The sequence below is a fragment of the Sphaerulina musiva genome (genome assembly GCF_000320565.1).
Source record: "Sphaerulina musiva SO2202 unplaced genomic scaffold SEPMUscaffold_2, whole genome shotgun sequence".
NCBI classification, from domain to species: Eukaryota; Fungi; Ascomycota; class Dothideomycetes; order Mycosphaerellales; family Mycosphaerellaceae; genus Sphaerulina; species Sphaerulina musiva.
Genome location: NW_016017384.1, coordinates 2927654 through 2949945, shown reverse-complemented (window position 1 = coordinate 2949945; position 22292 = coordinate 2927654). Strand labels below are relative to the sequence as shown.

The following is a 22292-nucleotide window of genomic DNA, read 5'->3' as shown; positions in this document are numbered from 1 at the left end:
TGTAACACTTGAGATTTCAACATCTGCCATACATGTACTCGAGACCTCCACACTTCTCTACGTGTATCTATCGACATACCGTACTCATATGCTAGAACTGCGCTACGATGTCGCACTTACCAACACCAACACCCACATCAGACGAACCTGATGTTCCTGGGCCGGTAGTGCCCAACGAGAAGACGATTGCTTTCGCAGTATCAGTTGTGAAATCGAAGCCGCCGGAGCTCAGCATCGAAGGTGCGCTCGAATCAACAGCTACTTACTTTGGACTTGCTGGCCGCTTACAATAACGCAGACTATATCAAGCTCCTGAGACAACACATCGCTCCAGGTCGACGAGAGAATGCTTTGAGCAGTGTCTACTCTCATCTGGACCGCTCTGCATATTGGCGCTCTCGAGCCGAGCTGGTCAAAGTCGATCTTGAACGTGCACAAGACAAAGCTGTTGATATGCGACGAGAAATTGCTACTCTTAAAAGGAAACTTGAAGAACGACCTCCCAATCCCATCAAGAAACGCAAGAGACATGACGAGGATGTCGTTCTTGTACCTCGAAGTCCAAGGAAAAATAAGAGGGCCACCTCGCCGGACAGAGGTATGCAGTTGACTGTGGAACACCCAACCGACGCCGAGTTCAGCCAAGCCGGAGAATTTGGTGCGTATCTGCTCTTGAGCTAGGAGGTACATGCCCATGCTTACAAGGCATTGCTGACAATTCCAGGCGATACCCTTCTGCGCAGTGTGTTTCACATCCTTGGAACCTTCAGCAAGGCTACACAACGCACGACGTCGAGCGAGCTTGCGTATCATATCACGCGTGCCTCGTCGACGATCGCGCAGATTTTGCAAACCGAAATTCGAAGCATCATCGCAGAACAAACGAAAGACAACGAACAGCTGAAGAACGCACTGGCTACTACTAGTCGCGCCATTACAGCAGTCCTTGCAGGATATGTCCGCCTCACTCACGTTCGAGATGTTTCAGAAGGTACCGCAGCGCAGGGTCGAGTCATCTATGCCATTGTTTCGATGTTCCGCAGTCTGCTTTGCTGCTTCACGTTACTTTCAGCTGGAGAGATAGACAAAGTGGCGCTTGCGGGTGACACTGCTGTCAATCCGAGGCCATCAACTGCCCAGATGCCTTTGACTGCTCAGGGATCTGCCACAGTGCAGCAGACTACGATACAGAGACCTTCTACAGCGCATGCGTCCTCGTCAGAGAAGCCAAAGGGGAGAAGCAAGGCTAGAACAATTCCACTGAAGGACCAAAAGGTCAAGGAAAACCCCACAATGAGCTTGTACACAACGTTTCTGGGAAACCTGCTTGACATGCTTGATCCTAGGGTTGAAGCAAATCAAGCTCTATTTGAAGGCTTCACCTACTGCATCCTGGACCAATTGGGCAAGAGCCTGTACTCAGTTGTCTTTGGACACAGCAGAGCTCCGGATCTCGAACTTGAACTCAAACTTGATGATGGTGTCCTACATGACGGTGCCGCGTCTGAAGCATCAGCTTTACAACAAGAAGATGAAGAACGCAAACAGACCAAGCTTGAAGCACCATACCTGCTTCATCTCCTTAATCGTATCATGATCGCCGCCCCCGCCCACTTTGGTAATGTGCATGGCGTGAAGAATGGCAAGGCCAAGAGTAACAGAGCGCCAGCAAAGAACATGTTGGCTCGTTCGGCGAAAGAATGCTTACAGCGTACGCTGGTCCACGCGATCTTTGGTACGGAGAATGTGAATGACGATGATCCTTTCAAGGAGTGCTTGAAGATGCCGACAAGCGTTGGAGGGCCTTTAAGTATGCCAAAAGTCAAAGAGGCCGATGTTTTGGAGTACTTCAAGGAGGAAGTATGGAGGTGTGTGGGATGGGACATACTAGCCAAGGAGGGAGACTGGTGATTTGTGGAGAGTGTCAGTGGAAGATTTTTGGAGCTTCGTGTAACAAGCAGATTGTTCGTGGGCCAATCTTCAACGATCTGTAACTAGATGTTCGTGTGATTTTGCGAATATTAATCATTTTGCCAACTCGACCGTGATACAGGTAAAATGTTGCAAACATTTTCCTTGGGTGTGGTTATGCTGGTATGCCATACCTGTGTTCGCCAGACGTGCTCCCCAAGTAAGTTAAGGTAAGGTAAGGTATCTTGAGATCGAATTGACAATGGCGCAAAACTTTGGGTGTCATGATAGCTGTGTGTGGTCTTCTCTGGCAAAAGGAAAAAGGATATTCAAGCTAAGCTTGAGGGTACTCGGAAAGGTCGTACCCGGAATCGAACCGGGGTTCCCGGAACATTCTGAACATCAGAATCCGATGTGATAACCGCTACACTATACAACCAGCGATCCTCGGTTGAATGATGACAAATGGGAAGGTGCAATACAATATATATCACAGATTTTCAATCAAAGCTGAAATGGAAGAACATGCGCATCAGAGCAAAGACGATATCTGTCATGCTGCGCAGTAGGGTAATATAATTTGATGTTCATGCTCGCCTTTTACTGTGCTGAATGGGCTACATCAGCCTCCATGCAGAGTAGAGACAAAGACAATATTATCTCTAGACTGCACTTCATATTTCTCCTCGCCTTCCAACTCCCAATCCGCGTCGTTGATGAGAACCAAAACTCCAGGCCGCCTGCATGATTTTCTGTCAGGCTATTCTCTACTACCTCCCAATGCAGGTAATGATTTGTTTTTTGCGGGTGGGTTTCAACCCCTCAATTGTTTGTTTGTTGGTGGTGGCTTACACTGTATCATCGAGGACAAACATATCTTTGCGCGGATCCTTCATGAGGTTGTCGCATAGCCATTGGATCAGGAATGCAATGGTTGCGGGTTGTCCTTGGGCATCCTTGGCAGGTATTGAGATTTTGTGCTTGCGTTGGTCCGAGAAGAGCAGTTCGAGGCCTCCGCTGAGAAAGAGTACTTAGAATCTTGAGGAGGGGAACGCCGCGTGGGACTAATATATGTGTGTGAGATTTTGACCTACGTGAACTCAATTGTGAGATCGATGGCGTCTGTCATGGTCAGCCTGCCGTTTCGATGTTGATGACTGTACTGCTGAAAGAAGTGTGTTATGGATTGTCGAGGCTTTCGAGCAGACCATGGTTGACTGGCTTGGCACGAAATTTTGCCTCTCACTTCTGAATCTGCTTTCGCGAGTCACTTCAAATTCACATAACACCAGAAATGTCAAGTTTCCGATGACAGACACCGTGATCGAATATATTGCCGCTGGCGGGAACAGGCATCCTTCTGCCGCAGACTGGTCGACTTCATTTCTCGCCTATGGCGCTGGCAACAACATTGCTCGGTGGAACCCCCAAGATGGCGGTCGTAAAGGCGTATACGCTCTTCTCGCAGGTCACACGGACTCTGTAAACGCAGTCAAGATCATCGAAGATTCCAACAGACTGCTCATTGTGAGCGGAAGCGCAGATAATACGATTCGAATATGGTCTCCCAGCTCAAATGGAACAATCGAGGAAATACAGTGCCTCAAGGAGGATACTGCATCGATCAATGCAATTGCTACGTTGTCGGATGCAAATCTGTTCGCGTCAGGCGCGGCAGATGGTACTGTCAAGATATGGTATCTGGAAGATACAACAGCTAAGCTCGCTCAGACCATCTCCTTGAAGCCACGATTCTTTCCATTATGCCTTGCACTTACGCGCCTCGCGAGTGGCGATGTAGTGCTCGCAGTTGCCGGAACTTCGAACATCATTCAACTGTTCGCTTGCGCGCATGGTGATGGAAGCAGTTTCGAGCTGCAAGCTACTATGAGGGGTCATGAAGGTTGGATTCGATCTCTGGACTTCACCAGAGAGCACCAGACAGAACAAAGTGATACACTGCTGGCTTCTGCCAGCCAGGATAAGTACATCCGTTTATGGCGCTTTCGCCAGGGCGAAACCAGGGCTTCCAGCGGTGTCAGCGAGGTGAACGAGCTCGTCGCAGGTGCAGAGAAAATATCTTTGTCAAACAAAGCCCATCAAGTTGGGAGTGAAGGCTCGAAGCATAGCGTAACATTCGAAGCACTGCTTGTTGGTCACGAAGACTGGATCTACACGGCACGCTGGGCTCCAAACAAGACCGGTACCCAAAGTGCTTGTCTGCTAACAGCATCTGCGGACAACTCTCTCTCGATATGGAACGCGGAGCCTTCGTCAGGCCTGTGGGTATGCAGCAGCAGACTGGGAGAAATTAGTTCGCAGAAAGGATCTACCACTGCGACAGGCAGCACAGGCGGCTTTTGGATAGGACTTTGGCAACACGATGCTCGGTCAGTCGTCAGTCTAGGACGAACAGGCAGCTGGCGGCGCTGGAGTTACCAGCCTGATAGTGATATGTGGGTTCAGGAAGTTGGCATAGGTGGACACGTGGAGGAAGTGCGCAGTCTGGCATGGGCGAGGTCAGGCCAGTACTTGCTCTCGACGAGCTCAGACCAGACGACCCGGCTGTATTCCCAGTGGCAGGAGCAGGAAAAGTCAAAGTCGTCGTGGCATGAGTTCGCACGACCGCAGATACATGGATATGATCTAAATTGTGTTGATTGCATAACTGATGATCGATTCATATCTGGCGCTGACGAAAAGCTGCTCCGGGTCTTTGACAAGCCTAGAGCTGTGGATAATCTTCTTGCAAAGCTGGGCGGAACTGCTACATCTGGCGCCGCTGATTTGCCAGATGCTGCCAACATTCCAGTTCTCGGCCTGTCGAACAAAGCTGTCACCGCAGTGGACAGGCAGGAGCAGAACGGCGCTGATGGCGACATGGACGAAGACGAGACTGGTGGCTCCACATCGATGACAAGGGAGAATCAATCTATTCTGAATCTCGAACATCCGCCATTCGAAGATCATCTTGCTCGTCATACTCTCTGGCCAGAACACGAAAAACTGTATGGTCATGGCTATGAGATATCAGCTGTGGCTACCAGCAATGACGGCACCTTGGTTGCCACTGCTTGTAAGGCCAGTTCCCTGGATCATGCAGTGATTCGGCTATACGAGACGAAAGAATGGCGGAAGGTCAAACCTCCTCTTACTGCGCATAGCTTAACTGTGACCAGCCTTGCCTTCTCGCCGGATGATCGCTATCTGCTTAGCGTTGGAAGAGATAGGCAGTGGGCATTGTTTGAGCGAGAAAGCAGTGCATCGAGCGTGTACACAATGCATGCAAGTAATCCCAAAGGTCACTCGCGCATGATCTTGGACTGTTGCTGGGCGCCTGCTACTGTCGGACAGGTCTTCGCCACCGCAGGTCGAGACAAGAGCGTCAAAATCTGGAGGCTTCTGGAAGGCAAAGCCGAATGCATATCGACATATGCGAGCACGGCGTCCCTGACTGCTATTGCTTTCGAACAACGACTCCACGAAGGGCAATTGTTGTTGTTGGCAGGAGATGAGGTTGGCAAGATCATCCTCATCAGGCTGCAGCAGGATACGTTGGGGGTACAGGGCGCTGAAGACATGCCTATCTCCATTAGACCTTCGAAGAGTGTGACCTCATTGCGCTGGCGACCAGAGGTGGTGATTGAGAATGTTTCGCAGGTCAAGCGGGCCTTTGCTGCTGCAAGTGACGACCACTCGGTAAGGATATATACTTTCTCCTGAACTTACGGTCGCAAGCTATGATTGAACGACATGGTTCAGCAAGGGTCTTGGTCTGATCCAAGCTCTTACGACCTCCTACCTTATGGAGCCCTGACGCGCGAGCTCGGGTCCTGATGGTTTTGAAGCATGAAATGTACTAAAAGTCTGAAAGAGGTGTTGTTCTCGGTGGTCAAGGGCTTCACATGAGTATATGATTGATTACATGGAGCGTGATGTTGGGCTTGGTTGAAGTATGCAATATTTTGCAATCGATCGCGAGCCAGACAGACAACCAGTGAGTGTGTGAGGGGGGGTCGAGAATGCCGCGTGGTTCCGCAACAACAGAGAATTCCACACACCATAGGGCACCAAAGGGCACATGCATGTTTTGTAGAGGCTTCTGAGAAGACCCTGCCAAGTTGGAGGACTTTTACAGATGTTTTCCGCACAAGCCAAGTTAAGTGATTACCTATCTCGTCGATGAGGACAACTCCTCGGAGGCGGACGCATCTCCTCGGGTGGTTCCATGAGAAGCGGAGCATGCTTGGCACTAAGGTACCTTATTCCACTGAGAATTACCAATACCACCATGGCACCATACCATCCACCGTTGCCAACGTCATTTAGCTTTCGCCCCCCTCGTTCGCATTAGCCATTGCTATGGCTATGGTGTATGGCTAGGAGGGGAGGTATGGCTATGGCTATGGCTATGCACCTCTTAGACTCTCCAGACATTCGGTACCGGTTGCCGGTCTCAGTACGAGGTAATCAAGACAACTATCAAATGATGGAGCGATGGGATGGGTCGAATCTGCAATCTACTTCTGATGGGATCTGGGATCTGGGATCTGGAAGTGTGGTGTGTCACGTCTGAAATGTCTCAAAGAGCACGCGCCTCTCTTCTCCAGCTTTTCTGCCAACGACTCGTACCAGCGCCAGGCTGCTGCATACTGCGGGTACCTCTACAGTGCAGAGTGCAGTTGCAGTATACACTTCGCTCTGGTCCAGTGGTTCGACTCCGGGCGCCTCCATCCCCCTCATCGCTCGCTCCGCTCCACTCCACCGACGAAGTCCATTCCAGGAGACGACAGATAATATGGCATGACTTTGATTACTCTCAACACCATCACACAGTAGCTCGTTTGGAAGAGAAGAAAAAAACAGGCTGCCTGTGCTGCACCTTGCCATGGTACAGTATAAAACCTGGCCTGGCCGGCTTTGGCGATTAGCTCGTCACACCAGTCCCGACAGTACTAGTCACATCTCCATGCATGTCACTACTCTATGCAAGACGATTCCCAGCCACGCGGAGTTAGGACTGCGGTAGAAACTATCTCCGCATAATGCGGTGTTTACGCCAGGCCATTGGTCGCCCGCAGACGTCAATAATGGAGTGGTCGCAAGCAGTGCTCATGCTGGCCAAAGTGATGAGGCCGAGTGGACATTATGATTCCATTATGTGTTATTTCCCCAACAGCAGAACCATAATCATCGCCTCACTGATGATTACGGTAGGTGGTATATGCCCTGCCCACCACGCGTGGCCGCCGCACGAGACGAGTATTTGCGATGATTTTCCACGTCCTTTTGGTTGCGATTGCGGTTGCTCGGATCGAACGGCATGGCGTTCGCAGCGTTGTTGTCGTTGCCAGTAGTTGCCACTGCTGATCTTTTCCATGCGACGACGACTTTGTTTACTACTGTGATTTCCTATGTACCTACTCGAACGCACTCTGCCTGACCCGAACGCACTGTACAGGTTACACGCTTGCTGCCTGCCTGCCTGCCTGCCTGCCTGCCTACCTGCTTTCCTCTTGCGCCTGCTCCGCTGCCCGTCCTCCCCCCCTTCCCCTTCCCCTTCCATCCTTTTCGCGCACGAGCTACAGAGTACACTGCTAAAGGGCCCTTGTAACAAGTCGGACCACAGTCCGCTGCCATTATTTTATCACTGCATCCTTCTACCCCATGTCATGTCGAACAACAAGAGCACCCAGGAACGCCCGCGCAAGCTGCAACGCATCTCCCAGGCTTGCGACCTGTGCCACCGGCGCAGTATACGATGTCGGCCCAGCGCGGAGGAAGCTCATAAGTGTCAAAACTGCTACGACTTCGCTATCGACTGTACCTACAACCGACCCTCCCGCCGGCGCCGCAATCCATCGGCTGCACAAGGGGCCCCAGGCAACCTGCTCCCGGTGCGGCATACCACAGCCATATCGCCCATATCGCCGACCGTCAAGTCTGAAGGCGGCGGTGGCGGCGGCGGTGTCTATCCGGATGGCGCGTCCATGTCGGCGGGCACCCTCACCGGCGCATATGAAGTGGTGCGCGAGGGCAGGCCAGATGATCTCTTAAGCGTGGCGTGGCATTGCTTCGCTGCCAACAGCCAAGCCATGATCTATCGATATCTGGAAATATATATGGAAGTCGTGTATCCACTTTTCCCGTTGTTCCATGGACCCACATTATGGGAACGACTTCACCAACGCCAGCATTTGACCGATCGCGGCTTCTTTGCGTCGGTGATGGCTGCCTGTGCTCTGGCCGCGGCACGAGCACGAGATGGCGCCTCGAGCGACAAGCAGCTGCTGAACGACGAGACTTCCAGCAACTCGTCCGAAGTCTTCTTCTCGGCCGCCCAGGACAACATTTCCAAAGATCTCACGAAAATGACCGGTTTGGGGTACATGCGCGCCTGCGCTCTGCTGGCTCTGACTAGCATTCAATATGGCCAAATCCAGATGATGCACCACTACATGGGCCACTACTTGACTCTTGGCGCCATGCAGCACTTTCACGACGAAAGTTACTGGCCCGAGCATATATCGGTCGAGGAGCGCGAGGAAAGGAGAAGACTATTCTGGTCAATGTATAACTTCGACGTGTACACGTCCGTCGTCTTCAATACCATCCACAAATCGCAGGAGACACACTCCAACGTTGCCTACCCCAGCGAAGTCAGCGATGAAGAGCTCACATCGAGTGTGGCGAATTATTCCGATCCCCAGAACTGGCTCCGAGGTTACAATTTCACCACCGATCTCTACCGCGTGCTGGAGCATGCGCTGAAGAGATTGCGGATCAGCAGATACAGGCGTGAAGATCGGTTGTCTATTGTGAGGCTCATGATCTCCAACCCGATGCCTGATACGCAGATTATGGATAATGTGCAACGCCTGTACAATCAGCTGCCCGAACGTTTCAAGGACTACCGAGCCCAAGCAACAGGCGATCGTAGCCACGATATATATGGCTTCCAAGCAGCGAACATTCAGGCGACCTTGCAGCTTGTACGAATGACATTGCTCGAGGCACGAGGCAGCAATGCACACTCGGTACAAGAGAAATGTCGTGTCGCGGAGACAGTCCTCAATACCTTCCGTGACATTCCGCAGCACTATCTACGAGCAATCTCCACTCCACTCGTTTACCTCCTCGGCGGTATTGGACATATACTGTCCTCTGTCATGCAGGGTGTGCTGAACGAAGGCTCGTATGCGCAAGTACGCGCACTTACGACAGGTCTCGCCGATCTACTGGAAGATCTCGAGACAGTACTGCAGCCCGCAGCTGGATCCAGTCGAGAGCTGCGCAAACAGATCGACAAGATTGATCAGTACATGCAGGCGCAACGAGAGATGTTATCGACGTCGACCGCGACCCCGCAACACATTGCTCCTTACCCCGAGCACGCCAGCAACGGCAATGGACCCTACCCTGCCAGCAACGGGACGAACGGTAACCATCCTGTCTTGCCTTCGGGTTCGCTTCCGCCTTTGACTAACAATATGGGAATGCGCACACCACACGATGACTTCCAATTGCCGCCAGAGGTGACTCAGGGGTGGCCGTGGCCCTTTGACCTGGTACCAGAGAGCAACCAATACCTGCCTATCCACGGCTCTTCCGAAAGCCATGCATGATGTGGCTTTTTGACCAGTATCCCTATGTGTTGAATTACATTCAATTCGGTCGGTTACACAAAATTATTGTGTGTGGACTCACAGAGAGCGGTGAAATTCATGAGTAATGAATGGGAGGCAATTCGAGGACAGAGACAGAACAGAGAAACACAGGCAGCACTCTGAAAAGCGTGCAAACACGACAGGAAGAGGTACAGACATCAGCGAGATTCTTTCGCTTCCAGCGCCTCGCACGATGACGTCTCAAGTCCTTGAGAGAATATTGAAGTCGAGCATTGGGGACGTCCAAGACTCGGCGGGAGACGCACTTACGATTCAAAAGCTTCGCAGCAACACTTGTCCTTCTGCATTGTATTGGGAAAGGAAAACAAAAGAACAAGGTCAACACAGGACTGTTTTCATGATGGGCAAAAGAAGAATATGTACAATTGGCAACAAAAAAAGTTTAGGTGTTTTCGTTGATACACCTTCCCACGGCGGATCCTAGGATAAATTACGACAGAAACCTGATGCTCAGATCACATTTTTTGAAATATTACTGTCTATACAATCTAGTATTTCGTATTTGCTATAGATTTTGATTCGATGTTTGGTTGACTCTTGTGCTCGTTGCTGCTAAGGTAAGGTATATGTACTTATTGCCTGTTCTCAGTGTTCTGAGTATACCTAGGTACCTAAGTTATGTACCTAGGAGGTAAGGCAGAAAGAATGACAATGCGCCCCACGATCCCACCCCAGCTCCCGCTCCCGCTCCTTCCCAATTCGGCTTCCAGCTTCCAGCTCCAGTTCCTATAGCCCGAACTTTCAACCGTAGAACACTCTCCATTTCACCTCTCACGGTTCGTATAGAACACTATCTCTTCTCAACCTCATTCCCGGTTCGACAAGAGAGGGTTTTCTTTCCTTCTTCTGAACGAGCATGGCAGCAGACCAATCCGCCAGTCGACTCCTCTCTCTCCCCTCTGAACTCCGAAACGCCATCTACGAGCTGCTCCTCATACAGGATAGTCGCAGTGCACCAGCAGACGAGCGACAAAGGAGCAGCAGCAGCGGCGGCGGCGGCCATACCATTTGCGCAAACGTGCTACGGACGTGTCGACAGGTACACGCGGAAGCGGCACCGATCCTCTATGGAGAGAATATGTTTGTGGCGCATTCGAATCTGTTGACGGCGTTGCCGTCATTCTTACTGTGCAAGGTGCCGAATGCAAAGGGGACTACTACTCTGCCGCCGGTGACTTCTCTGCGGGTCGCGAGCATGATTCGGAAGTTCTTCTTTCGTGTGCGACTGGATATTGATTCGAGATTTACTGCTCGACAAGCGTCAGACTGTTTTACGGGCTTGGATGTTCTGGAGATTGAGGTGTTTCAGCCTTCGTATGGGACTTGTGATTTTACCGTGTTGAAGCTGTTGGAGGGCGTGAGAGGGGTGGGAAAGGCTAGCGTGGCGGGCAGTGTTGGAGATGGGCATTACGCGCGGTGGTTGGAGGCGGCGATGATGAGTGATGTTGGAGTGGACTTGCCCGACTACGAGAAGGAGCGTGTTGATGGTGACGAGGTGAGTTATTGGGACCTCGACGGTTGAGAAGGCGAGACATGAAGCTGAGCTGTCTATGTGTCGCCAGGGATGGGACGTATGGACAAATGTGAGCCGTCTATGTCCGTACATGCCGTATGTCGCTTCCGCTGACCTTGTGCAGGGCAACAGGTAGCTTGTGTAAAGGTGGTATTGGTGCCTAGTAGCTCGGACTTGGTGTCAGCGAAAGGCAACGAGTCGCGCGACAGACTTGGCGGTGCTGAGGAGGCTGGAGGTCGTAGGGCATCAGTCATTGCCAATCGTCCGGTGATGCCATTCGACGTTACATGTTCGAGGCCAACGTTTCGCTGCTTCTTTCAGCTGCCTTTGCGGTGCCAAGTCAACAGTCAGCAGTACAGTGGTTCTCGCTTGGAGGGCGTGAACATTGGCAATACAGCGAGTCTTTCTGGCTCTGTTGCTGCGACAACAGTAGCAGCAGCAGCAGCAGCAACGCCACCACCATCAACACCACCATCAGCACATGTCCTTTATGCCGGGCACGGACGAGTACAGTCCCGTGGTAGAGGAATAGTGCGGCCTCGCCACCGATTGACCAGTGACCGCAAGCATACAGGGATAAGCACGCGTGTTTTGATGTATACCGGCGCAACGTCATCGTGGAGTCGCACCGTATAGCATGTATGCAGTGTATCCATGTGCAAGTGAGCGATAGTACGCAGGCTGTGCACTAGAAGGATCTCTTCAAAAAGACAGTCCACGCGCACCGTCCTTCAAGTTCCGTACACTGCTCATTCCAATAATGCGCAAAAATCGCTCCCATCAGCCATCAACTCCATCGCGACAGCCCCAACATCATCTACGCGTCAAGTGACCACTGTCGAACACGATCACCTGAGGCAGCAGCCTCATATCACCTACCACCACATACCTACCCTATCTTTGAACACCAACCGAATTCATCAAGATGGTCCTAGTACGCATACTTACCCATCCTCAACTCACCCTTCGCCCAGCCCACTAACCTACCTCACACCACAGGGCGGTTTAATCCTAGGCATCATCGCCCTCGTCCTCCCACCCATCCCCGTCATCATCCGACGAGGCTGCAGCGGCCACGTCCTCCTCAACATTTTCCTCTGCATCCTCGGCTGGATCCCCGGCGTCGTACACGCATGGTACATTATCCTCGAAACCCCTTCTTTACGGCAACGCAGCCGACGGCGACAGCGAAGACGACGCAACAGCAGCAGCAATGCGATTGTGCGCGAGGAAATTTATATCCCGCCTCGACAAGGCTATGTGAGATCCAGTCGCAGTCGGAGTCGCTCCCGCACGAGAAGTCGGAGTAGTGTGGGGAGAATTGCTGCGGCACCTGCGCCTGTTGTGGATGTTTATGGAGGTTCGAGAGTGCCGTACTATAGGGAGGAGGTTTATGCTTATGATGGGAGGGGAGGATATGCGCCGCCGCCGAGGGTGAAGTATTGAATGAGACTTGAGAGTGTTGTTGATGACGGATGGAATGCATGCATGGATCGGAAGGTTGTGAGTGGGGCTTGGCACTACTGAAGCGGGCTACTACTGAAGAGAGGAACATGGGTGGGATATGAGATCAGCTCTAGTCTCTACCGAGATCGAGATTAAGGAGTTCAGAGGGCGGGCAGAGAACGATGATGATCTGCGAGGGATGATTGGGTACCTACTGTAAGATATGACGAGAGCAATTATCAGGGAGATATTCATTTCTGGTCGATCGTAACCATCATCCATTATGTCCAACATCCCGTCATCTAATCTGTACATTATTGAACGCTTGCAAATACAAAACTCCAAGACTTTGGTTTTCAAAACCCATCTCGCGACAGTGTGTTTAAAAAGGTCTCCTACCAGCACTTTCTCTCGCCTGGACAAACTTCTTACTGTTGAACATCTTCAACATGGCCTTCCACTCATTACTGAACCAGTTCTTCGCCCACGTCAAATGATCATTTTCCGCCCACAGTTTTTCGTGAATAATCTTGAGCTTGCCCGTCTTCGGTCCTTCATCATCCTGGGGAAAGAAGCCATTCCATTCGCGATCCACTTCCGACGCGGGAAAAGGTCCATCGCCCGAAAATGCATAGCTGAGAAAAGCTTGCTCGGCCATGAAGTTGTCCCACTTGTCCGTGTGCAAGCTCTCGCGGAGGAGGCGATTTCGCATCGCTTCGTTGGGATTGAACACGACCACGCCGACGTTGATTTCCTTGTATCCGCCGCCGACGGACGTGCCCGAGAAGACGTAGTCGCAGATTTCTTTCTCGTGTAATTTGTCCTCTTTGGGGAGCAATTCGGGTTTGCAGCGCTGTCGGTCTGCAATGTGGAAGATGCCGTCGATGTTCTGGACGGGGAAGGCGTCGAGATCGAGAAAGGCGAGCAGTTCGAAGTCGGTCTGGCGCCACATGTTGATCTTGGAGAATAGATCCCTCCAGCGCGAGAAGGTGGCCTTGTCGGGGTGGTATTCGATCAAATCCAGCTCGCGCACAATTGCGCCTGCCGCTTCGAGCATATGTCGATGCTCGTCGGGCGTGAATGGTGCGACGAAGACGACGAGAGGGTATTTGTCCGACTTCGACGCCGGGTCCCAGAGCAGTCGGTAGGTCAGCGAGAGGGCGGCCAGGAAATAGGGATCATGAAGGGTAGCATTTCGTGTCGAGTAGTAGGTGCAAAAGGCGTGTCGGCCGGGTCCTTGCCAGTTGACAGGCATATATCGTCGCAAATCGCGTGCATTATACGTGGGCATGGCGTACTGGTCGAGGTCGTACTGGAAAGCGTATTTCACTTCGTTGAATTCCGTCTTGGTCGCTTTGGAATCCTCAAGTGCCTTCTCCATGCCGCCCTTCTCTTTCTTCTCTTCTTTTTCTTCGTCTTTCTTGTCGCCCTCCTTCCGCTCGGGTGCGGGCTGCACAGTCTCGTCGACCTTGTTATCGCCGTCGCTCTTGACGATGCTATCGTCTGGCACTCCCAGCACGGCGCTGGGCGGGTTCGCTGCTGAAGCACCCCCTACGACAGGGTCAACGCCGGCCTCTGGCAACAAATCGCCAAATTTCTCTTTGAGAGCCGATATACCTAACGCCGGGTTTGTCCATCTCGTCGTCGCTCCCGAAATGGATGTGGATGAGTACAGGACGGCGAGTATCACCACTGCCCCTATTAAGAAGCAGATGTTCCGCACGAGAGGCGCCATGGCAATGCGTGGGATCACGCGCTGCTACCGCGAGGAGGTAGGATAGAACATATGGATGAATTTCTGTTCAAAGGAGAAAGTGACCGAAAGTCGCAATAGCTGAATTGCTGGTAGAGGCAAAGTAGCGTCCCCCATTTATTACCCGTTACTGGCGCGCCCACCTTGCCTAGATGGTGTACGCCATTCCTGCAAGCCATGGTAGCGCAGAGCCGATGCCGTCTTGTGATTGGACAGAATGGCCAAGAGTGAAATTGGCGTTTTTTAGTTCTAATCGATGCCTAGGTAAGGATACCCTGCGGCCTGCCGGGTAGAACATGTTCTTGGCTCCTTTTCTCACATGAACGGTGAACCACAGACGACCCGTCGATTCGTCTCACATGCATTGTACTCGACAAGATCGAACAAGATATTCTTAGTACTTACGGTAAACAAGCATGCTGGCATCATGGCATGGCATGGCATGTCTGCGTACTGCACTCAGTATTGGACGAGTAATCAGTACATCTACGCCAGATCTTCGCATGTCTGTCTGCATGGAGTGCATTCCCATACAGCGCCCCCCTCCTCCCTCTCTAGCTTTGACTCGGGTCGCATCGATAGGTGGAACAGGACTTCCAAAGCAAGTGGACCTAGGTGGTCCGGCTGTCACAAAATAGGACCAAATATTGCTGCTTTGGCACATCCTGACACATCTAACGAGGAGCCTATTATTGTGGGAATTGTTGTTGTACATGCGGAAGCGAACCTCGTGGATACATATGTTACAACCATTCATCCATCCATTCCGATGCTGCACCGCCAAGACAATGCTCCAGGATATCATATGCGACGTTGACTACCGTCTCCTCAAATACCAGTTAAACCCGAGTTCCATCGTCTCCGCTGAGAACGGTGTAGGCACTTCGGCCAGTCCAGGTCTCGCGACAGGATGTCTCAAGTATACGGCTGAGCAGATATTCTGGTTCACCTCCAGGTACCTGGGGATGAAGGCAAAGGCACTCATGTATTCTCTAGGCTCCCATGGTGTTGCATACGGCTTCGTGGAATCAATCGGGTTCGCTCGTGCTCGTTCCAGTGCAGCGTACAAAAGCTCCGCGTCTTTTCTCAGGCGGTATGCATCTTCCTTGCCCAAATTCGCTTGCGGGTTCGAGCTTTCAGTCCCTGCTGCAGCTTGTGGTTTTTCGCTTTCGGGAGTGATATCCTGGGGTATCTTCGTTGTGATCTCTGCCAAAGCAGTCTCGAAATCATCGACGGTCTGCCGTGCTTTTGGATCCTCCATACTTTTGATTTTGGAAAATGTCTTCTTTAGTGATTTTGCGAATGCTCGAAGTTCTTGTTGTCGCTTCGCCGCAAGTTTCAGTTTCGATTCGTCAAGGATCCTCTTTGCGCGTCCCATGAGAACTTTCAACTCCGCGCTGTAGCTCGTGCCGGGGCCGTACTCTTGCTCCTCTTCTGCGGGTGTTGCCTCTAGCAGAGTTTCGTCCTCCTTGCCTGTCTCTTCCTTGACAGCTTTTGTTTCTGCCTTTGCTAGCCTCGCCTCGTGTCGTCTCCGCAGTTCCTGAGTAGATTTGGGGCTGCTTGACTTGAGCTTCCTCGCTCCAGTCGCAAACATCACCATCTCGGGATCTACGCTGAACATGTCGCCTGGATTCAATTGATATCCTGGGTAGATCATCTTCTTACCATTGACTTTGACAAATCCGTGCACCACGAACTGCCGCGCCTGGCTGACACTTGAAGCGAACAGCGCCCTGTGTATGGCAGTATCCAAGCGTCTCTCCAGTGGCCAAAATGTCATGTGCATATATGGTGTCTTCAGGTTCCGATTTCTCGGATCTATCGTTTTGGGATCCTTCTCCTTGCCCATTCCTCGTCCACTCGCCATCTCCGACCCATCGTTCGCAGCCAGATATCTGTGGTCCATAGGGACTACTGAGGGCAATCGTCGATCAAACATTCTCGTCCACGTGCCTTCGCGTACAAACGGGTTATGATATGAACGCGTCATGGCTTTGGCCATCCATTTCTGCTGGAAAAATGTCTGCTTCGCTGCTGGCGGCGTCGTCACGCGCGACAAATTGTACAGATTCCATTTCGACCAGTCCTGCCGGATTCGCTACGCATTTCATTAGTACTTGCTGAACTATTTGATGAATGAGCAGTGTTGGCCGTACTGCAAGCTTCAACTGGTGTATCTTCTTCGTGCGAGGCATCGCGGCCAATGCATGTGAGATGGGAGATGGGGCGGAAGGCGCACTGGATTCAATGATTCTGGATTCTGAGGTACCCGCCAGATGAAAGATGCGGAGCACGGAAGTGACGCCTGAAATGTAAGGCAGAAACCCTCAATCGATAGGTACCTAGAACTGACTAGTGCCTTCCCCACCACAAGGTTTTCGATCAGAGCTCGAGTGGAGGCATGTAATTTTCGCTTCGGAGCTCTACTCTTACTTTGACACCCTCACATGCGCTGCCAATCGCTTCAAGACACAGGCAGTGAACAACTGTTAACTGAGCGCTTCTAGTCCTTCTACCAACGGCGACACCTTCAACCAGCATCGCACGCTCCTACATACTCCGCGGCATCAACCATCACTATGGCTGAAGCTGCAGCCGAACCACAGGCCGCTGCGCCCGAGCAGAAGGTCCAGGACAGCAAGCCAACCGAGGCCACCAATGGCGGCGCTGAGAAGACCAACGGCAGTGACGACAAGTCGGGAGAGAAGACTGAGATGACTGACAACGACCAACGTCATGCAGATCGACGTGGATCTCACGACGATGGCGGCAAGGGTGATCGCAGAGACAACCGGGACAACCGCGACGGCGGCGACCGCCGTGATCGCAGAGATGGCGGACGAGGCGATCGTCGCGGTGGAGGCCGAGGGCGGGCAAGAGGCAGAGGCAATGGTGGCTTCCGTGGACGAGGTGGCGGCGGCTACCAGAACCGGGACCGCAATGTTCGTACACGCTTCGAGCGCGACGAAGAGAGTAACGATGCTGGCGAGATCCGTCGCCAGGTCGAGTTCTACTTCTCCGACTCCAATTTGCCTATCGACAAATACCTTCTGGAGCACACTGGCGGTTCGGAAAACAAGCCTTTCCCACTGAAATCACTTCACACATTCAAGCGCATGCGCCACTTCAAGCCATTCAGCGCTGTTGTCGATGCTGTCAAAGGCAGTGCCTTTCTTGAGGTCAACGATCAAGACGAGGTCTTCCGCAAGGAGCCTCTGGACAGCAAATTCACCCTGGACACTGTTGCGAACAACGAGTTGCTTACAAGTGACAGTATCAGACGCAGCATTTATGCCAAAGGATTCGGCGAGGAGCATGACAAGTCTGCTTTCGAAATTGAGGAGTGAGTAGGGTTCCTGACCATAAGATGCTTCCTGCTAACTTCTCAGATTCTTCCAGCCTTACGGCGTGCGTAGTGTGCGCCTCCGTCGCCAGCAAGATGGCACATTCAAAGGCTCCGTCTTTGTTGAGTTTGAGGACGAAGACGCTGCCAAGCAGTTCATCGAAATGGAAGATAAGCCTAAGTTCAACGATAAGGACCTGATTATTAAGAGTAAGAAGGAGTACATCGATGAGAAGTCCCAAGGTATCCTTGATGGAACCGTCAAGCCTAAATCGCCAACCCGCACCGGCTTCGGTAACTCCAATCGAGGAGGTCGCAACGGGGGCGACTTCAAGCGCAAGCGCAACCATGACGATGACGCCGATGCGGATGGAGAGGACCGGGACAACTGGCGCGATCGCCGTGACAAGTTCCAGAAGGATGGTCGAGGAGGACGTGGGCGTGGGCGTGGACGTGGACGTGGAGGCGACAGACGTGGAGGACGCGATCGTGACGCTTCTCGCTCTGCCAGTCGCAGCCGCAGCCCTCGCCGCGAGGAGGAGAAGAAGGAGCAGACCGAAGGAGCGACGTTGGAGCAAGCGGCGCCAGATGAGATCAAGGCAGAAGCCAAGGAGGAGGCTGTGAAGACTGAGGCTTAGGTAGCCACGGCCGAATCGACTTCCGAGCCCCAGACGAATCTTGATGGCGTCAAGCGCAAGCACACATCCGACGACGACGGTCAAGACGAGCTCAGTGCTCAGAAGGTCAAGTTCTCTGGTCCCAGCAAGCATGACAAGCAGTCCGGTGCTAATCCAAAGACTGCTGAGATCCTCGCACGTCTACGCTCCGTTGCAAAGGAGCTTCAGACCGCGATCATCGACAAGGAGAAGGCCATGACGAGCGATTCTATCAAGGATGTCGACCAGCAGGCCGGTGCGGTCACTACCGAGAAGGTCGAGATGGACGAAGACGACGAAACAGCTAGCTCGGGATAAGCTTCCATAAGGCACGCATTTGGCGAAGGCGTTCTGGAGCGAAAGGCATACGGAAGGACACAATTGAACAGGGGCGGCAGCGACGGGTTATTGTGTTACCGCCCAAAAAAGACTAACTCATGCGGCTTGTACACTCTCCCACTAGGGAGCCTTTTACTGCGGCCGCAGTCGAGTTTGCAGATAGATAGTTGGTGCACTCTGTCTATGACAGGATGCTCTTCATTTCCAACTACCTCATGATTCTCATTCTCGTTGCCCTTTTCACTATGTTGCTGCTGCTGTTACCTCTCTGTCTGTCGATGTCCCTCATGCTGTTGCTATTGCTGTGGCTTCACCCTTCCTCCTCAACTTCGGAGGAGCCCGTCTCTCCCGCTTCTCATCCTCATTAATCTTCCTCACCATACTGCTCACTCGCAACTTTCGTGGCCCATGGAAGATCATACTGTTCTCTCCACCACCACCACCACCACCACCACCACCACCTCCTCCTCCTCCTCCTCCTCCTCCTCCTCTGAAATCATCAACTTCTTCTCCAATCGTACATGTAGTATTCACCACATGAAGGAGCTTACGAGGCGTGCCGCGAATAAATTCCGACTTGCCTCTCCGTGGCGCTGGAGCAGTATTATCATCGGTATTAGTAGTGGGGGGAGGAGTAATAGTGCTGCTTGCGTTCCCACGCACAGCGTTCTCTGCATCTGGCTGCGACGTTGAAATGATCATGGATAATGGCGTTCTAGGTGGCCATGTGGGAGGCTGATGCTGCTGGATCTCCATGTCGATATTATTCTTGCTTGCATTTCTCTGGGATTTCTGATGTTGGGAGAGGTCGTCTATTTGTCTGCTATTATTGATAGGAGGAAGAGGAATATTTTGAGACTTTGGCGTCGCTTCGCTCGTGGGGTCACGATGAGGTGTTGTTGTTCCTTTGGGGAGACTATTATCGTTTGAGATTGCACGTTTCGCTGGGGTGTGAGGTGGTAGGAGGCTATTACTAGATTCTGGGCTGTTGAGTTTTGATGGAAGAGTTTTTGGTGTAGAGTCTGGTTGAAGCTGAAGAGTGGTCGCAGAAGGTATTTTGAAAGGTGTTCGAAGCTTGCGAGGCGTTTTTTTCGCCGGCGAGAGCTCGATGTGGACCAAGGGCGAGGGAGTTCGTTGTCCGCGTGGGTTCTTCTGATTCATGGGTGGTGATGGTGATCCTTCAAGCAGCTATAAGTACTTGGGTCATTCATCAATGTAACCTTTTGCTTTCTTGAGGATGAAAGTCGTACCTTGGCCATCATCATCATTCTCCGTCTTGATCTTCGTTTTCTTACACATCGGCACTCTCGCCTTTCCTTTGCCTTGCATAGGACAACCACTGACATCCGCATGATCGTGATACGAACACGCATCACCTCTGGTAGGGTCTGCGAAAAGTATACCCTGGGACATTTGCCGAATGGACCTGATCATTTCCATGGCAAAATCCGGATTATTCTCGAAACACTTTCGATATGCCTCGGCGCTCCTCTCCACTTCCGGATCCATCATCTGTCGTGCTGCGATCTTGATCATCAGAGTTCTGAAGGGACTGTGGACTGGACTGGTGCGATAAATATCATCAATCTCGTCAGCATCCGGCACGAGTTGACTTTCGGTCAGACAGCGTCGATATTGGTCCATGGCGAGATTTTTCAGCTTGATCATGTGGAAACGATCGCAGAGCATCCACAATTTGAAGCAAGCTACTGCGTGTTCGTACTTGGTCTCATCGGTGTCGAAGCTGGAGCTGTCTTGAAGTGTGCCTTGATATAGCCATTTGACGAGTAATTCGAAACCGATGGGGTCGTCGTGCGGGAGATCCAATCTACTGCTCTCTGACTTCTCAACATCATCTCGAGACTGTTGGAACTCGAGCTCGCAGTAGGAAGAATGGTGCATCAAGAGGTTCTGATGCAGAGTCCATTTTCTCTTTTGCGCTCCTACGTATATGTCTACAGTGGGTCCGGAGAGGAGCCTTTCGCGCAACCTTTCAGTCAACATGCTCTTCAACAGGCTTTCGCCCCAGTACTCCATCTTGTGACTAGCGCATGCTCTTTTGCGTCCTTCACTTGCACCCTTGGAAGGAGAGAAGCGGAAGAAACGTACTCTGCAAAGGTCTTCGCGCTGGCGTTTGCGATGTTTGTAGCGGCCATGCGTGCCGGCAGAACAATCACAGGCTTGTTGTTGGCATAGGCAAAGTCGCGCGAGTAGACTATTGGAGCAGCAGAAGCAGCAGGCTTCGGACTATATGGAGGTGGTGGTGGTGATGGTGGTAGTGGTGACGGGAGATGAGCACCGTTTGGAGAGGAAGTTGGGGTCAGGACTGCTCCCGGATGGTTATCCATAGCACATTACGATGCTGGCCGTGAAGATGCAAGCAAGGAGACGGCGCGCACATTATTGAGGAATGTGTGATGCGGTCCGGCGCAAAGTTGAGAGTCGCGATGAGGAGCGGAGATATGGACGGGAGCTGCTGACCCAGGATGGCAGTCGATAAGAGAAGTCGTGGGCTTCTATAATCACCTCGTCATCACTTCTGCCGCTCAATTACATGTACAGGTACCTGTAGGAGGTAAGACATGTATCTTTTTTTCGATGGATCCTCCTGTCGATGACGGGGTGGACAGCGCGTACACCCCTTTGCCCCCGATCGACGCCCTCCGCCGCCGCCGCCGCCGCCTAGTCCAAGACAGAGTTGACGACTCTAGAGGTATGTATAGAATTTGAATCGACGTAACTAGATGCCTTGCCGACGAGGTAGCTGCGATTCAATATCGGCTTGTAAAGGTGCATCGGCGTCGCTATTAACTACGCTACCGAGTCTAGGACGGCGTATATCCTAATACTACTACTTAAAACGCCCTCCTCCCTTCTGAGATATACTCGAGTCGAGATCGCCTAAGGGATTTAAAGAGACGTGTTCTTAAGAGCTAGGAAAAGGGGTATACGGCGCGTATAGGGAGGATTAATAGCCTACTACTTTCTAGACGCGCGAGACCCTATATACGAAATATACCCCTATATCCTACGAGGTCGTTAAGATACGATACGGATAGAGAAACTAGCGCTACCCTTATTCTATCGAGCCTTCGATTTTCTCCTACTCTTAGTATAAAGAGAGGAGTTTTTTATCGGAGAAGGCCGATAGCGGACAGGGGTTAGCCAAATATCGGAGAAGCATTCTTTGAATTCTACCTCTTAGGGGAAAAAGAGCGTTCTTTGAATCCTATCTCTCGGGGTAGTATTCTTTGAATTCTTCTCCTAAACATAATAACCGCCTTTTCCGCATAGCCTACGGCTAGGTCTACGTAACTTATGTCTAGCGCATACTGTTAGGGTAGAGCTACGTAACACTTCGTGTTCTAAGGCGGCTTTATAAATGATGTATCAATCAATCAATCAAACCTGTAGGAGGTAGTTGATACAGGTAGAGGTGTTCTCTTCAACAGCATCTCTTCAACAGCATCTCCTCTACCTAAGCAGCATACTTATCAGGTACAGGTTCTCCAAAAGACTCAAAAAAACATGTTCTCTATTCGCTGGCTAACTACTATCACCGTGAAGCCCTCTCTCCTATCACCGTCCTCGGGTGGACAATTGGATAGGCCCGGCTCACAGTAGGTCGCGGCGTGGCTCCGCG

The 22292-nt window shown here is 51.8% G+C and overlaps 10 protein-coding genes and 1 non-coding gene across 11 annotated transcripts; 6 read left to right on the top strand and 5 right to left on the bottom strand.

The window, feature by feature from the left end:
* Positions 1–107: 107 nt before the first annotated feature.
* SEPMUDRAFT_38996 (uncharacterized protein) lies at positions 108–1911 on the top strand (the record flags this gene model as incomplete). The annotated part of the gene is made up of 4 exons (XM_016908726.1): positions 108–240; positions 299–662; positions 771–1089; positions 1192–1911. The coding sequence occupies 4 exons, from the start codon at positions 108–110 to the stop codon at positions 1909–1911; spliced, it is 1536 nt and encodes a 511-aa protein (XP_016764050.1).
* Positions 1912–2267: 356 nt separating this feature from the next.
* SEPMUDRAFT_t14 lies at positions 2268–2350 on the bottom strand. The gene has a single exon. It is a non-coding gene; the product is annotated as a tRNA-Gln (tRNA).
* A 183-nt stretch (positions 2351–2533) lies between these two features.
* SEPMUDRAFT_139574 (ubiquitin related modifier 1) lies at positions 2534–3040 on the bottom strand (the record flags this gene model as incomplete). The annotated part of the gene is made up of 3 exons (XM_016902907.1): positions 2534–2651; positions 2764–2928; positions 3006–3040. 3 exons carry the CDS (start codon positions 3038–3040, stop codon positions 2534–2536), a joined length of 318 nt encoding a protein of 105 aa, XP_016764049.1.
* A 179-nt stretch (positions 3041–3219) lies between these two features.
* On the top strand, positions 3220–5990 carry SEPMUDRAFT_147664 (WD40 repeat-like protein; the record flags this gene model as incomplete). Its single annotated transcript, XM_016904445.1, has 1 exon — positions 3220–5990. One exon carries the CDS (start codon positions 3220–3222, stop codon positions 5632–5634), a length of 2415 nt encoding a protein of 804 aa, XP_016764048.1. The 3' UTR covers positions 5635–5990.
* Positions 5991–7368: 1378 nt separating this feature from the next.
* SEPMUDRAFT_131510 (uncharacterized protein) lies at positions 7369–9930 on the top strand. Its single transcript, XM_016902431.1, has one exon. The coding sequence runs from the start codon at positions 7584–7586 to the stop codon at positions 9534–9536; it is 1953 nt and encodes a 650-aa protein (XP_016764047.1). The 5' UTR covers positions 7369–7583; the 3' UTR covers positions 9537–9930.
* Positions 9931–10455: 525 nt separating this feature from the next.
* Positions 10456–11248, top strand: SEPMUDRAFT_161997 (uncharacterized protein; the record flags this gene model as incomplete). The annotated part of the gene is made up of 3 exons (XM_016907972.1): positions 10456–11094; positions 11162–11182; positions 11237–11248. 3 exons carry the CDS (start codon positions 10456–10458, stop codon positions 11246–11248), a joined length of 672 nt encoding a protein of 223 aa, XP_016764046.1.
* Positions 11249–12117: 869 nt separating this feature from the next.
* Positions 12118–12800, top strand: SEPMUDRAFT_81165 (uncharacterized protein; the record flags this gene model as incomplete). Its single annotated transcript, XM_016910265.1, has 1 exon — positions 12118–12800. A coding segment is annotated over one exon (441 nt), but the record flags the coding sequence as incomplete, so codon positions are not given.
* SEPMUDRAFT_147661 (glycosyltransferase family 8 protein) lies at positions 12801–14377 on the bottom strand. The gene is made up of 2 exons (XM_016904444.1): positions 14176–14377; positions 12801–14109 (listed from the first exon to the last, which is right to left on the bottom strand). Exons 1-2 carry the CDS (start codon positions 14291–14293, stop codon positions 12941–12943), a joined length of 1287 nt encoding a protein of 428 aa, XP_016764044.1. The 5' UTR covers positions 14294–14377; the 3' UTR covers positions 12801–12940.
* Positions 14378–14556: 179 nt separating this feature from the next.
* On the bottom strand, positions 14557–16544 carry SEPMUDRAFT_147660 (alpha-L RNA-binding motif-containing protein). Its single transcript, XM_016904443.1, has 2 exons — positions 16468–16544; positions 14557–16409 (listed from the first exon to the last, which is right to left on the bottom strand). Exons 1-2 carry the CDS (start codon positions 16504–16506, stop codon positions 15129–15131), a joined length of 1320 nt encoding a protein of 439 aa, XP_016764043.1. The 5' UTR covers positions 16507–16544; the 3' UTR covers positions 14557–15128.
* A 195-nt stretch (positions 16545–16739) lies between these two features.
* Positions 16740–18871, top strand: SEPMUDRAFT_147659 (uncharacterized protein). Its single transcript, XM_016904442.1, has 2 exons — positions 16740–17654; positions 17701–18871. Exons 1-2 carry the CDS (start codon positions 16891–16893, stop codon positions 18290–18292), a joined length of 1356 nt encoding a protein of 451 aa, XP_016764042.1. The 5' UTR covers positions 16740–16890; the 3' UTR covers positions 18293–18871.
* Positions 18872–18934: 63 nt separating this feature from the next.
* SEPMUDRAFT_106106 (uncharacterized protein) lies at positions 18935–20997 on the bottom strand (the record flags this gene model as incomplete). The annotated part of the gene is made up of 3 exons (XM_016900611.1): positions 18935–19827; positions 19900–20720; positions 20759–20997. 3 exons carry the CDS (start codon positions 20995–20997, stop codon positions 18935–18937), a joined length of 1953 nt encoding a protein of 650 aa, XP_016764041.1.
* Between the last annotated feature and the right edge of the window lie 1295 nt (positions 20998–22292).

Excerpts from the sequence above, each read along its gene's own strand:
- SEPMUDRAFT_131510 (XM_016902431.1), top strand. The coding sequence starts at position 7,584 with ATGTCGAACAACAAGAGCACCCAGGAACGCCCGCGCAAGCTGCAACGC.
- SEPMUDRAFT_147659 (XM_016904442.1), top strand. The coding sequence starts at position 16,891 with ATGGCTGAAGCTGCAGCCGAACCACAGGCCGCTGCGCCCGAGCAGAAG. Across the intron at positions 17,655-17,700 it reads TCTGCTTTCGAAATTGAGGA|ATTCTTCCAGCCTTACGGCG; the intron begins GTGAGTAGGGTT and ends CTAACTTCTCAG.
- SEPMUDRAFT_147660 (XM_016904443.1), bottom strand. The coding sequence starts at position 16,506 with ATGCCTCGCACGAAGAAGATACACCAGTTGAAGCTTGCA. Across the intron at positions 16,410-16,467 it reads TACACCAGTTGAAGCTTGCA|CGAATCCGGCAGGACTGGTC; the intron begins GTACGGCCAACA and ends TGAAATGCGTAG.
- SEPMUDRAFT_147661 (XM_016904444.1), bottom strand. The coding sequence starts at position 14,293 with ATGGCGCCTCTCGTGCGGAACATCTGCTTCTTAATAGGGGCAGTGGTG. Across the intron at positions 14,110-14,175 it reads ATGGACAAACCCGGCGTTAG|GGGGTGCTTCAGCAGCGAAC; the intron begins GTATATCGGCTC and ends ACCCTGTCGTAG.